At 34.1% G+C, this 15,296-nt stretch overlaps 2 protein-coding genes across 3 annotated transcripts in view; both read left to right on the forward strand.

Annotated features, from left to right (window-relative positions):
• Positions 1–321: 321 nt before the first annotated feature.
• Positions 322–10,439, forward strand: LOC143211017 (mitogen-activated protein kinase kinase kinase 7). Of its 2 annotated transcripts, none has more exons than XM_076428409.1 (9): positions 322–562; positions 1,186–1,411; positions 1,865–1,982; positions 2,434–2,763; positions 4,712–4,824; positions 5,085–5,353; positions 5,564–5,636; positions 8,939–9,197; positions 9,291–9,433. In XM_076428409.1, the coding sequence occupies exons 1-9, from the start codon at positions 485–487 to the stop codon at positions 9,298–9,300; spliced, it is 1,476 nt and encodes a 491-aa protein (XP_076284524.1). In that variant the 5' UTR covers positions 322–484; the 3' UTR covers positions 9,301–9,433. The 2 variants fall into 2 exon arrangements, with proteins under 2 accessions (XP_076284524.1, XP_076284523.1); XM_076428408.1 differs by having other exon boundaries at positions 324–562; positions 8,939–9,192; positions 9,291–10,439.
• Positions 10,440–10,592: 153 nt separating this feature from the next.
• The window catches only part of LOC143211040 (uncharacterized), a 30,563-nt gene continuing 25,859 nt past the window's right edge, over positions 10,593–15,296 (forward strand). The window contains exons 1-3 of the mRNA XM_076428446.1: positions 10,593–12,532; positions 14,216–14,269; positions 14,909–14,996. Of these exons, the coding sequence (XP_076284561.1) occupies positions 12,473–12,532; positions 14,216–14,269; positions 14,909–14,996 (202 nt within the window). The 5' untranslated portion in view covers positions 10,593–12,472. The remainder of the gene's footprint in view (positions 12,533–14,215; positions 14,270–14,908; positions 14,997–15,296) is intronic.

The following is a 15,296-nucleotide window of genomic DNA, read 5'->3' on the forward strand; positions in this document are numbered from 1 at the left end:
ACAATATCAGTTTGCACGTTTGTACATATATATATATGTGTATATATATATATATATATATATAATTATTATTATTCGCCAATAATCTAATAAACTGAATATAGTTACTATAAAAAGATATATACATAATTGATTGAGGAAGTGCACAAATATACGCTTTATGTTTATGTGCTTATGATTTACTTGCATAATTCGAATTTATCGTGTAACTATGTTGGATAAATGAATTAAATGTTTATCAATTTGATTATGCCCTCCACACGTAACGATAGATCGTATTTCAACATATCGATGTATCGAATGAGAAAAATTTATCGATGTATATATCTTCTTCACATATACATATGCCACTATAAAATGGAAAATATTGAGAGAGCTTATTGATAACCAGCTTGAACTCGAAGTTTGAATAAACACTCGAACGTGAGAAATACGCCCGGTAATTAAATGTGCCCTGAAACTAATGTGATGTCGTCTATGTGTGATGGCGGGTAAAGAGTTAGTAGGCCATCAGCAGCAGTTTGTTGAAGAAATTAACTACGATGAAATTGAAACGGAACAGGTACTTTAATTTACAGTGAATTTCCTGATTTATCGAAAAAATTGAATCCTAATCTTTCTTATTATTCGTCCTAACGTTCAGAAAATATCAACCTATTCGAATATTTGAAATTTTTACAATTTATCTTTACCAATAAAAATGTTCACGTTTGAAACATAACCTAAACAATTTTTAAAACTTCTCAAGTAAATTGTTGCTGCCGATAAAGACTGTTTGACCTTCTACGTTGATACTTTGATAATAATATACGTAAAATATCATTTGTTGAAGGATGAAGAAAACGAAAAAAGGTTATGATTTATACTTCGATTTATAAATAAATAGTTAGTAGATTTATGATTTTTTTCAAATTTAACAATTTTTATTAATCAGTATGTTCTAAATATGTAAAGTCAGAATATATAGAAATCATAAATTCAAAGTTTTATTTCATTTTATTCTTTCTTATTATCTATGCCCTTCTTGGTAATTTTATTTTATTAATATGGTTTACTTACCGTAATTCTTTATTTAAAAAAGTAATACTTAATTTTCGATGCGCCACGTATGTTGAATTCAATTTTGAGGATAAGTAATATTAAAATATGTGAGTTAATATATGTGAATTAATTTTTTTGATGCAGATAGTTGGAAAAGGTTCTTTTGGAGTAGTATGGAAAGGAAAATGGAAGGGGCAATATGTTGCTGTAAAGTATATCAATTCGGAAGGTGAAAGAAAGGCTTTTACAGTGGAAGTTAGACAATTGTCGAGGGTTGTGCATCCTAATATCGTTAAACTATACGGTGCCTGCACTAAAAATCCAGTCTGTTTGGTGATGGAATATGCGGAAGGAGGATCCTTGTACAATGGTGTTTTTCTTTGTTTGGTATTTTACAATATTTAACACATTCAGAGCTGTTACGCATTGACGACCAGTCACCGATGACTACTAGGTACGAGAAAACATTAGCTCGTACGCGCTTGGTCGCATCAACCACCTAGTCACTGTAACAAGACAAGAATTGAAATGCATCGAATTCCCTCTCGGCATCTAAGTCTTCGGCAACTGGTCGACAGTGCGTAACAGCCCTAAACGCCTAGCCTATTTTACTTGCCTTTCCGTATATGCCACACTCTATCGTCAAGTAGAGAGAGTCATGAGCATTAACAAATGCTCGTGTACCCATGTGGCATAAACATAAAGTCTATGGCCGGTCTACAATAAAATGGTATCTACAGTACCTTTAGGGACCGGTGTGGCGTTTAACGTGTTAATAGTACCATGTTTCTATTACTACTAATACTTCATTTATATTTTACAGTATTACATTGTAATCCTCAGCCACAATATACTGCAGGTCATGCAATGAGCTGGGCTTTGCAGTGCGCGCGTGGTGTTGCATATCTCCACAATATGAAACCAAAGCCTTTAATTCATAGGTAAATTAGATTAAAATCTTGGAATAGGGAATATTGTCTCTAAACTGATAGTACAACCTGAACAGAGATGAATCTACATGAACAAATAAGTGAAAAATTCAGATTAAACTTTCTTGTAAACTAGATAGATTTAATGTTCGCAATTATTATTTATATTTCCTGTAAAATTACTCCTTCAGGGTGTACTACTATGTACTTACTTATTATAAATATCGAATATATAAATTATTTTGATTCTGACTAAATTAAAGAGAAATAAAATTCATTATATTACACCGTTAGTTGTTGTTGCAGAAGTTGTCACATTATTGCAGGAAAAAAATGTAACATGAAGTACGAATTTTAAAATGAAATTGTAAAATCAGTCATTTCGACCGTTGTGGTAGTTCTAGTGTTAAGAATTGAATTTTTAATTGTATTAATTATTGAATACTGTTTATATTATTTTTAGGGACTTAAAACCACCAAATCTGTTACTGGTAATGGGTGGACAGACCCTTAAAATTTGTGACTTTGGCACAGCTTGTGATTTAAACACGTACATGACAAATAATAAAGGCTCTGCTGCTTGGATGGCTCCGGAAGTATTCGAAGGTTATAAATATACTGAAAAATGTGATGTATTTAGTTGGGGTGTTATCCTGTGGGAAATATTGTCAAGGAAGAAACCGTTTGATCAAATTGGTGGCTCAGCTTACAGAATAATGTGGGCAGTGCATATGGGACAAAGACCTCCTTTGATCGAAGGCTGTCCGAAACCAATCGAAGATCTCATGACCAGGTAATTATTACAATCGAAGCAAATCTATTTGCAGTTCCATAAGATGATATTCAATATCATTTATAAAAACGAAATTAATTTCTTTTTATCGATTTTATGTTCTGTTAATTGGATATATAACGAATGCTGGATTAAATATGTTATCTGCTTTTCAATACGATAGATTAATCGAAGTATTTCATGGTTGGTAACTATATATTTTGTAGTCGATTTGTATATTGAATCGTTTTGTTAATTAAATCAATAGAATCAATATAATAGATTGATATAGAAAACAATACATTTTTATGTTTACTTAGGCAAACAACACTATATGCTCATACATTAATGGACATTACATTTCAGAATGAATATGTGTGAATGAGATTTGATCTTCTTATTTGACTCTGCGTTCAAAGACGGTTTACATTATATTTGCTTACATTGTGGTGGTATAGTTCATCTGTCAGTAGTGTCAAATTAATAGAAGTTTGACACTTAGTTTGTCTTCCAAAGGTCAACATGTATATATATGTTGCACTTCTTATTTCGATTTGTCATCGGTAGGCATACAACTAGAGAAGTTTGGACAGGAATAGGAAAATATGTGTAGAAACAGACAATTAAGTGAATTATTTAATACAAACAGAGATAGGGTACTAAACGACATTCCTTGAATGATATCTTGCCATAATGTTGTATATAAAATTCTATAATATATTACAAGTATCCTCCAAATATCGCGAAGAAAGTTGCTGTCATTTAAAGGTATAGTAGTTGCCTGGTATACAGTTTCTTCTGCAACTCTGCATCTTCTTTACACAGTTCGCTACTACGCTCAGCATCGGTGATGACCACACCAGTGTACAGTATCATTACAATATTTACGTATACTGTGCCCATGTTGCTATTAACAAAATATTTGATCACATTCCGAAGGGATGAATGTTTTTCTTCACGAATATAACCAATCGAAAATTGAAATCAATCTTCACAACAAAATAGACATTGGAAATGGAAAATCTTTGTGGCAGGTTTTAACACATTTTCTGTTTCTACAGAAAATATGATTGCGGAAACTTCATTCGCTCCGAGATTGTTCCACATCTTTATTTAGGGTTTTTCTAAATTTCTCTTCTTATGAATTTTAGGTTTTGTCCTAGGTGAGGGTGAAGATTGGGGCACATAGTTCATCATAAAATATTCATTAAAGAAATTGGGGTCTTTGTAGCAACTATGGATTCTCCTTTGGAACAGCGATCTACTCTTTCATCCTCTTCCATGTTTAGGCACTGGGAGTAAAGTTTAGTGGTAAGTGAAATTGTCTTCAATGATACTTCTCCGTTATGGATATCATCGAGTCTAATGACTACTTTCCCTTTCGTTTTTCTCTTGACGATCGAATGTTAGATGGAATAACATTCTTTATTAAATTGTTATCCACGTCAGTGCAAATGGATTTATTCTGTGAAATTTTATCATTGCTCCCAGTCCATTTTTCTCATGAATTTTTCTGACAGTAAAATATGGAAGGGAAAGTGTTCCATTTAGGATGTCGGAGGAAAATATTTAAAAGATAAATTAGGAAAATATTTTAGGGTATATGATAGACTACAATGATAGACGATCATTTAGGAAGGTATTAGTTATTAATTACCAGAAGATATTAGTACAGTTACTACTATTTTATATTGGTTTCATTATTGATTTATTAATATAAGATAGTTTTTTTTATATTTTTATACTTCAGTTATTCTCGCATAGAGTTGACATATTTTTGTTATATATTTCAGGTTCATCTATGTATAACCGATTACAATAATTTTTGAACTATACTAGCACAATGTAAACTATACATATTATTAAATGTATGACACGTTAAATTAATATTAAGTCTAAATAACGAGATATGTTAACACAGTATAAATTGTCTTTTATTCAATCAAAAAGAAAGATTTGGTCTTTTCAGGTGTTGGCACAAGTCTCCCGAAGAAAGACCATCGATGGATGTTGTTGTAGAAATAATGACAAAATTATCAGAATTTTTTAATGATCATTTAGAACCAGTCGAATATTCTGCCAGTATGTATACTTTAAGTATGAAATCTTTCAGAATAATTAAGACGCAACTTTAAGCAACAAGATTAATTTTACTCAATATACAGGATAAGCCACTTAAGGGGGGTGATTGCAAGGGTGCGGGATGCACTTTCTCATTTCTCGATAATGCAAGAATATGGGGTTTTTCAGTAGTGAAAAGCGCTAGATAAAAGATCAATCTAGATCACAATTCTCCCTGTGTACGTGCATATTTTAATGCGAGCGTTTTATTATTATTCTAGGTATTGAATCGGAAGAAGTTAATGATAACCATGTACCTAAAGATGATACATTAGATGTGACTGGCACTCTGGACTCTCAAATAAATGGATACACTCCTAATGGTACAATCAGAGCTAAAGCTCCCAAAGAAACACCGAAACTTTCAAATGGAAAAGATAATTTATCAAATCCTTTCCGTGATAACCGTAAAAATAATTCGTTAGACAATGCGTGCAGTAAAAAGCTTCAAAACAAACATTTTCCACCGCTTCATATTGAATGCGATCAGGTTAGCACATTATATTTATTACATATTATATTTAATGGATTAAACAGTACATATTACGATATATTTGTTGTTAAATGAACACTTCATTAATTGAACAATTTTCAAAAATACATATCGATGCATAACTATTTCGAATAATATATTTACAAAAATTAATATATTGTACATTTACAAATTTATACTTACACATGTTTACATTTGTAATTACAGAATGCTTGGGCATTAGCATGTCCCGATCCACCATTAGACTCTCCGGTCCTGAGAACAAAAAACACTGTTCGGAGTGAGTACATTGTTTTATACTATTTATGGTAGTACTTAGATTTGTTATAGTTTCTTATTGTTTACGTTAGCGAATGTTTAAACTGAAGCTTTCACTGTCAAGAACACTACAACCCGGTATTGCTCATCTTACATAATAGTTCATCATCAATGAACTATACACCGGTATAGTAGTGTCTTGAAATTGGTTCACTGTTTTGGTGTGCAAGATTACTTCAAGGTTATAACCCAGGCATGCACAAAAGAATTTTAACACCTGTTACAATACGTAACGAAAACAATTCCATACAAAAATAACGGTTTTGAAAAATTTGAAAAAACCTTTCGACAAATCTGTTTTAAAGTTTTAAGTTAAAACTTTTAACCCTTGGCACTCGAGTGGTACCTCTGAGGCGCCACAAAAATTGCTATACCATTATTCAAAATATTGTTTACATTATTAGATACGTCGGTATCTAATCAATTACCAAACATTTAAGTACTGTACGAGTTATTACAATCAATTTCATAGCCATGAAATTTAAAAGATCGTAGAGAATGGAAATATTCTAGGTCGAAGAAATTTATAATTTTCGAGTTAAAATAGGTCCGAGTGCAAAGGGTTAATTGTTTTTCAAATATTTTCTTATACCGATCAAAACAAAGAAAATAGTTACATGTTCAGGTTTCAGTGGGGTGGTTCGTAGCCATTCCACGAACGGCTTGTCTTTGCATATTGTATAGATACAACATGGTATAAATAATGTGATTGTTATTTATTAATGAATTCGTGGTTGCCGTGTAGCCACCAAGGAAAGAGAACTTGTTTGAAGCGAGAGCTCCGAATTTGTGACTCACCGCGATAGTACTCTAATCCCAAAATAACATTCTCCGTATGATCCACAAAACTTTGCTTTCAGCAGGGAATGTGTATGCTCAGACCTATTGTCGCCATTTAAAAACATTCACAAATACTTAACACAAGCGATCGTGGTTATATTTTTATATAAACTGTAATATAAAAAATATGTAGAAGGTATTTCATCTAAGGAGACTTTAACACGTAAAATATAAATCTTCATATATTTTACCGTTATTCGAAAAATATTTTAGATATGTAAAGAGAATTTTTAATGAGAATTCTAGATGACTCATTCATTAGTTATAACGAATACCATTAAATATTAATAAATAGCGATTCAAGAATTGGATATTTTTCTAATTGCATTTAAGTGAATTTTCGAACGAGTTAAATTCATTTCTAATACGTATTAAAGATCGAAATTATTTCACCGAAAATTTAATTGTTCATTTAATTGTTTTAATTAATCAATATTATTCGGATTTTGGTAAATAAATTTACCTTGGTATTATAGAATTAATCTGAATCTTAGAAATGTTTATTACTCGAACTTCTTTATAGGAGAAGTATTTATACAAAAATATTATTGTAAAAAATATTAAACGCACTACCTGGCACGCCGCGCGATTTTCCCGTGACGAATTCCTTTGGAGTTCGTCGATCGGCGAAGTCTACCCTGGCAAAGGGCCCGCGAAAACAGCCACATTGTGCGACTTCACTAAATTTAACTGCCAACTAATCGCCAGAACTTGTGTTCCTGATTGACACCTATTGACAGTTATAAAGGTCACACTTTAAAAAGCTCCAAGTACGAAAACGAAAACAAAGTAGTAAATAAAAGCAAATGGGTGATTGTATACAGTGAAAGAGTGAAACTATCATTGATTAAATCACTCTATTCAAACAACAAAAAATGCTACCATTGTTTTTGCAATGTGAAAAATATTTCAAGTATCAAATATCCTGTTTTCAAGTATGCACAGAATTGAAAAATAATGAGGATATTAACGCTTTACCTACTGGATGCTTCTTAATGACTGAGCTGCACGTAAAAGATTTTATTTTATTATTATTCTAAATAACAATTTCAGAAGAACTTGTCACATTGTATTAATTCGAAAAATTTTAGAATTGTGGATAAAGTTGCTGTAGTAGCTTTTGAACAAATTCTCAACTCTTAGTCGTCGATTTGAAAAAGGCTATTACATAGAAGGTTGTCAGTAAGTAATGTGCTAAAGTAGAAAAAGAAGAATAAGGTATACGAAATCTAAGTGACGGGTTTATCGGGCTGGGTGGCTGACGAGGAGGAGAATATTCTTTTGAGTTTAATGGACGTTTTATGAACGTTGACATCTTTCTTAAAATCTGGTAACTGAATCCAGGGTGCACGTGGCGGACATTCAGCCATCAACGAGTTCTTCTTCGATTGCTCACCGGGAGAATCGAAATTTTGACCTAATCCAACCCTGAAGATGAATTAAGAGCCGAAGAACCGTATTTTCTTCTTGGCTCGTGATTGCGCGTCTTGTCTGGTGGGGGATACCTCGAAGCAGGTGTGGCTGACTCACCAGGCCCAATATAGATGCACGTTTGTTTAGTGCTCTCCCGACCCACCACTAAGAACGACGGTCTTTCCTTCTCTTTCTTCTTTTTTTCTCCTATCATCCACGTTAATCGAAAATTACGGCTTCTACATATCTAAAAAATTTCATTTCGTACTCGGTATTCTCCGTTGTCTATTTGATCGATCATCATCTTGGTATAATTTCGTGTGACTCGTGGATGTTGATCAGTGTGACATCCTTCATGTGCGAACCTTGCTTGATTTTATTATGAACGAAGCCTCGATAGGCTTCAACATTTGGAAATGTGTGAGGAATATCCGAACATCGTCACCACGGACACCCTAAAGCGGTGCTGGGTTTTATTGCGTTAGTACTCTTTTGCCTGTCTTCTTTTTTCACTGTCATGGTAAATAGGCTGTTTCGGAGCAGGATGAATGGGGCAAAGTGGATGAAATGAAATATTCAGTGAACTGTTTTATACATTATTCACATACGAACGTAGTCGTATTTTTCCCATTAAATACATTAATAATACAAATGCATATATTTCTTGGTTTGAAAGTAGCGAACGAGTACATAAAGATTTGCCAGATTTATGAGAATTTTCAAGGAAATAGTCTTGAAGGGGGATTTGTGTAAACTTTATTATTCATTCAAGTTCTGTAATTTGATTTTAACAACTAAATAATGAAAAATGATAGAGCAATTTTTAAATTAATTATTCCGTCTTCTTGGAACCACTTGGAATATGATAGGAGGAATTGAGATTTAGATAAGAATTGTATTTGATAAGTTGGAACTTCGAGTATCGGGAAATTTTGAAAAAGTTTTGCGAGATTTCAAAATATTCCAAGTTCTTGACATGCGAGTTTCAAATGAATTATTATTGATTGTTAGGTAACAGCACAACCAATGAAGATTTGGACAATGTTTATCGCCTATTGGACGCTGATTTGAGACCGCTCACACCAGATCAAACATGCGAAAGATCAAAAGAAATTTTTGAAGAACATAAGCAGCTTGCACAGGAGTATTTGAAAGTTCAAACGGAAATAGCTCTGTTGGGGCAACACAAAAACGAAATGCTTAAAAATTTAACTTTAGACAGCCTAAGGCAACAGGAAGAACTTAGGAAACTTGAAGATGAGAAGGTTAGGTAATAATACCTGTATCGGAATTTACCATGATACACGCTTATTACAAATAAATTAAAAATGAAGAATGCTAAATAAGGTTTTTCGTATTTCAGGAATCTTTAATAAAGTTGTATCGAAATTTAAAACGACAACTAGAAATAATGAAGAATCAAAGAATGAATAATGCCTTGAACGCGCAAATAGTGGGTCCTGCAGTTTCAGGGAATAATGGATGGTTCGTGATACCTCGTCAAGATCCTTCGAGACACTCCTGAACATCCGTATTATGCGCTCTATATAAAAGTAGTAAGATCTTCCCCATTTCTCAATCAACAATGAACAAAAAAAAAACGTAGAAATGATCATTTGTAAATGTAACAAGAGTGACTGTAAAAGAGAGCAAGAATAATCAACTGCAAAGAAAGAAGTTATGTATTAGTTTGCAGTATAAGATGTCCAAACCGTTTAACTTATTGTTTGATACGAAATTACTGTCCTTTTGCATTTGATTGAAACTACCGTTAAGATTTCGAAAATATTTATAGAGAGCTCTAACATTTTTCATAAAAGCATTACGGAAGATGATTATATATAAGATATTAAAGATGATAGTATTCATTGTATCATAATTATTCCAATTTTTTAATCGATTTGTGTCAGGCTAGCGACACACATAAGCGTTTCATTGAAACACGTTTCCACAAAATTTGCAAAACATTTCGTGAAGAACTTAGAAATGAATTTAGAAATCGAATTATAATAATAATAATATGACAAATTCCCATATTATCGGGTAGCGCGTACAATTGAAGTTGTCGTAAAGTGCCGTGTACATTAAATAATGTAATGAAGTGGCGCTTGCGTGTCTTGTGCCTGACTTTGCACAATGTAGATCAAATATGTGAAAATAATTGATTTTGTGCAACACCTGAGAAATTAGTACCTTATTGCATAATTGGTAATTCATAATAGTAATTAACAGGACTTGGTTAACAGCCTTGCGACATAGCGAATAATAATAATGGTTATTTATACACTATAAGATTTAACTGTGGTACGATTTAACTAAGAACGTATTTTATCGTTATTTTACTATTTAATTGCTACTGGCCGGCAATTCAATCTCGTCATTACAAGTATCTTATACAGTCATTTGCGCGTTAAATAACTGATACAATTATTAAGTATTAATAATTATACCTAATTATATAATTATATCTCAGCTACTTATATATAATAAAATTCGTCATTTGTATAATTTATTTTGAATTGTTTCTTTACTTTAAAGAACGTATGTAATCTATTAACTAAATGTGAGTATAATCGAATACTTGAATTTTTGTCCGCCGTTTCAAATAAATGAATCGTTTTTTATTTTATAATTATTCTCTCAATGTGTGAATTCCTATTATCACGAATCTAATTAATAACGGTAGGTAAAGTAACGGTTAAAAACTCAAACAATTCATTATAAAACTTGTAAGCAAGAGTGTGCTTCGTTCATTGCTTCGTTGAGTTACATTGCTGATTCCTCATTGTTTCATGGTAAAGAAGTTTTCACTAATGATTTTATCTTTCGTCCGTGTCTGATTACACATGTCTTTATCTACTTTCCAATGAGCAAGTTCGGGGTTCATAAAGAAAACTTTATTCGGAATGTCGTAATTACTTTTTCCATTTTTTATACGTTTATACATTTCTTAAGTTATTTTTAAACATAATTTGTAAACCATAATTTAAGGATTTTACGATTTAATTATAGCATGTATAAAATTCCAGTTTCATTATTTGTACTTCGTGTATATTGAGCTTTTTGTGAAAGGTGATTCTATTAATAAACAGTGTAACTCGTTTAGAAAATTCATCAATAATTGCAGGTTATTAATTAACTAATTATTAATCGTAGATATTAACGAACGACTTACACCTGTTAGCACATTATCACCGCACAGATTGAAAAAAATACAATGGTATTTTGAAATGCTTTAAGCATGTTCACTGTTTGGTATCTAGAGCTACCTATATTTTTATCATAAATGCGTAAAATCTATTTACAATAAGTGTACCCAACTATGATGATCTGAAACGGGCGATTCCGATCCATCAAAGTGTCCGCTTTATTAAAACAGGTCCGTAAAGGGGACACTCGAGGCTATATCCTAATTTCTTTTCAAATTTTTAAAAAGTCTCCTGCCACGAAAACATTGCATTTGTTTAAAACAATTGCAAAATAAATCATAATTTAATGAAAAACGGGTGACACGTTTTTTCCACTTTTTAGTGACTCGAAGTCACCATTAAAAATTGCTGTACTATTATTCAAAGTATTGTTTACATTATTAACCATTTGCACTCGGAATTATTTTTCAACCAAATACATATAAGAACCCGTTGTATTTACATTTTTCTTTCTCCGATGTCTGACAATTCAATTTCATATCCATAAGATGAAAAGAACCATATAAATAGAACGAAATGATATTCCACGTCGGTAGAAATGTTTAATTTTCGAGTTGAAATAGCTCCGAGTGCAAAGGGTTAAGCTATTGAAAAATCGTTTGAGATTCGCTCAAGACTACAACATATTCAAATTTCAACAAAATCCAAGACAGCACTCCAAAAAGTGACCGATTTCGCGTGGAATGATCCGAGTGACAGCGGAGCAGGTACGAGCGAGTAACATCATCGGAAAACTCGGATCCTTGAAGAAAATCCCCCCAAATAGTAGGACAAATCCGAGGAGAGCCGGACGGATGGCAACGGTAACCCTAAGTGCGAAGAAAAAGAAACTGATTTCGCCGGGCAGATAGCTCCGCGCTCCGCGTAGCACTTTCGGTGGTTCGGTCGATGGATCGCACTCGACACCTGGACAGGTGAGAGGCTCGGTGCTCGACTAAACGACTACAGAGCCAATCTGGTGATCTACAGTGGGGGACGGTGACCGGTGATCGGTAATTTCAGTGTGAAAAGAATAATTAAGAAATATCGGGAAGAGGAAGGGTGAAGGAGGCGCGTGATGAGAGATAAGCGTCGGCGAAAGGCAGCACAGCCCCCGATGATAACGTGGAGAAACGTGAACGTACGATGCGCACGCACCCGCCGCAGCCAAACTGTACGTGCATGGTTGCCCGGAGGGGCAAAGAGGGTGGAAAACGGAAGCTCGCGTAGATAGGGAGGGTGCAGTCGCCTCAGACGTCTGCTAGGTCCTAACACTTTGCGTCAGACCTTCCCTTTAAGCTTTCCGTTCTCGTTCGGTTGCACCTTCGATTATTCTTCCCTTCGGCGACCGTCCACGATGGCTCTCGATGCCACCGAGAAAAGTTACATCCTGGACGCGAGGAACACCTACGAGGATGTGAGTAAGCTAAATTCTCTCTATCGAATCGTTGCCGAATTCTACACCGATCCCTCGCCCCGTAACAACACGCCACACCATCGCGCTAAAACACCGATTGCTAAATCCGAAATTCCCTTCCCCGATATCTCCACGACCAATCATTTCGCGACTGTCTCAAAGACGAACGGAGTCGCGCTAATCTCATTACCGAAGATTGCGTCGGGTTAGTGGATTTCTGCAATCGGATGATCCATTATTATACCTCTGAATGGTTGATAGATTGCGTACCCTGATCGAACGGCGATAATGAGGCCGAGAGCGTGTGCTAGCAGGCAGCGTTGGAATTCATGGAGGTGTTAATAGCGGTGCCGGTGGGCGAAATTGGTATTCGAGGAAGTTCTGCTTCTCAACCCTTTCGCGAATGTCCCAACAGAAATTAAAACGGCGGACGAATCGAGAGTTATTATACTTGTTCTTCGGATCTGTCGAGAGCTTCTTCGGCAAAAGATTTACAGTTTCCTGAGAATGCGTATTATGTAATGGAGAACAAGTAGAGAAAGAGAGAGAGGAGCTTGGAAGGTTTTTACCACATAGTTTCGAAAGTTGTTAGGACGAGGGTGGAGCAAGATGAGAGTTTCTTGCGTTTCGAAGTGTCTCCGACTACACTATTGCAACAATGGAGAAAAATCTATAACTCTCATCATACGCGTATACATACATATACATATACAATAATACATTATACATATATGTAGATGTTATCCGTTTACGTGTTTCTACCTTTTAACGATAAGCGAAAGTTTTCATATTTCACGAGTATGGAAGTTAGCCTTGGTCTTTCCATGATATTATTAATAGGCAAGCAATTTGATGTATCTCCGACCTATCGAGTTGTCTACCTAAAGTGTCGTGAAAGTTTAACGAGATCTTTGATCGTGGCGGAGGTTTGAATGAACAAGGCAAATATTTGTTTCATTCATCCGCATATCGACCGCAAACAGCCCGTGTTTGTTTGCACACTTGCAATCTGATTATCGCTTGCGAACTTTAATTACACCACTGTTTTTCTACGTATCACGAAATGGTCACTTGTATTATTCCGCATTGTGTTTATCTCGCTTCGCTCGTTTCTAATTGTTGTAATAATATGGAATTATACCCACGCCAGGAAGTGAAAGATAATGAAAATATGGACTTGATATTTACAAGGCGAACAGAGAAACTTTTGCAACTTGTATTTGTCTCGACAATGGAATCATCGTTAACCTTTCGTAATAACGTTCGAATTAAACCGATACCTTTAGCGACAGCGCAATTAAGAGTAAACGGTAATCTTCGGTTTAATGAGATGCTTGACCTTTTCTTTCATGTGGACGTGTCAGATTTGCATGAAAAATTCCAAATAACTAGATTAACTTATGAAATGATTAAACGAAAGTATGCAAATTGAGCGATTTAACGACTTTCACAGATCATTTGAATAATAGATAATTGTCTAAATACCTGCACAATAGTATATGAACATTTGTTAGAGAAATGAAATGTGTATTTCTGAAACACTTCTTTCTAAAAAAGTGGGGATGCTGTTATCAATCTTCCGCCTAGTTTACTTACAACTTTTATAACATTATAGTAAATTTCGTTTTCATAATTGAGGTGATATTGCAGAAGGTAAACACAGTTAATTTTGATTCTAAATAGGGCGGCAGTCTGGGCTCAGAGGAGTCTTATGATGATATGAGACAATTAGTCGGGGTAAGAGACAATTAATTATCTACCTAGGAACCACGAGTTGCTGGCATGAATCTGTTATCGTGGCACGTCTAAGAAAAATACGATTGCATGATTTAAAACGATACTATAATCTGTCCTATCGCTCTTTTCATTATTTTATATAATTTACATTCGCTAGCTATTTTCATAAAATAGCTATATAATATAAAACAAAAACTATACATAAGCAAAGTGACTTTATAAATATTCGTTTTATCTTTAAGCGCAACAAGAGCTTTTGCGAACATAAACATGCATTACAATCTGCGCTCTCACACTTCTTCGTTTTACGCAATTTCATACAAAATTCACTTGCACGACCAACTTCTTTTTTATACCATATAATATGAGTTTCATTGCTCTTTTATTATGTGTTCGAAGTTCACGAGAGTTGAAAATTGTTCAAGTAGTTTGACATTTCTCGATTCTGCGGAATGCTTTATTTAGGAACAACAATATGTATAACGAACCGTGATGTGTTAAGGTGAGAGCGTTTTCCAGCAACGCATAAAATCGATCGTTCATGCTGTTGTCAGTTTCTCGATATCTCTCTCTCTCTCGTTTCCGTTTCCTCTCGAACCCTTTATTATTTCTGGATACATGGAAAATCTAATTCCGTAGGACAAGAAAGAAGAGTCTGGGAAATTTAATAGTCTACCTCTGGCCAGTTTTAATTTTATCAACTCCATTATCGGCAGTGGCGTTATTGGTAATTTGGTCGCGTGTTTCAACAATATCATTCTTAAACGTCGAAATTACATTGAAAGTGATAATAAACACATATCAGGTTATTGAAAACTTGTATATCGTACCGAATGTTTACCCTGTGCAATCAAATGTTACACAATACAATACGTTTGCATATATGATATATGTATATGTATATTGTACACGAATCGATGAATACACAACAAACTAGAATAAATGAATTAAAACGAGGTACGATGTATTATATTGGGTTGAGTCATAAGCGGACTACGGGTATTTCTGGTGAATCACATTCGTAGAA

The sequence above is a fragment of the Lasioglossum baleicum genome, chromosome 7 (assembly GCF_051020765.1).
Source record: "Lasioglossum baleicum chromosome 7, iyLasBale1, whole genome shotgun sequence".
NCBI lineage: Eukaryota > Metazoa > Arthropoda > Insecta > Hymenoptera > Halictidae > Lasioglossum > Lasioglossum baleicum.

Bases quoted from the DNA above. Each gene is read 5' to 3' on its own strand.
- LOC143211017 (XM_076428408.1), top strand. From the start codon at position 485: ATGGCGGGTAAAGAGTTAGTAGGCCATCAGCAGCAGTTTGTTGAAGAA. The intron at 5,354-5,563 runs GTTAGCACATTA...TTGTAATTACAG, and splicing joins TTCATATTGAATGCGATCAG to AATGCTTGGGCATTAGCATG. The intron at 9,193-9,290 runs GTTAGGTAATAA...TTCGTATTTCAG, and splicing joins GGAAACTTGAAGATGAGAAG to GAATCTTTAATAAAGTTGTA.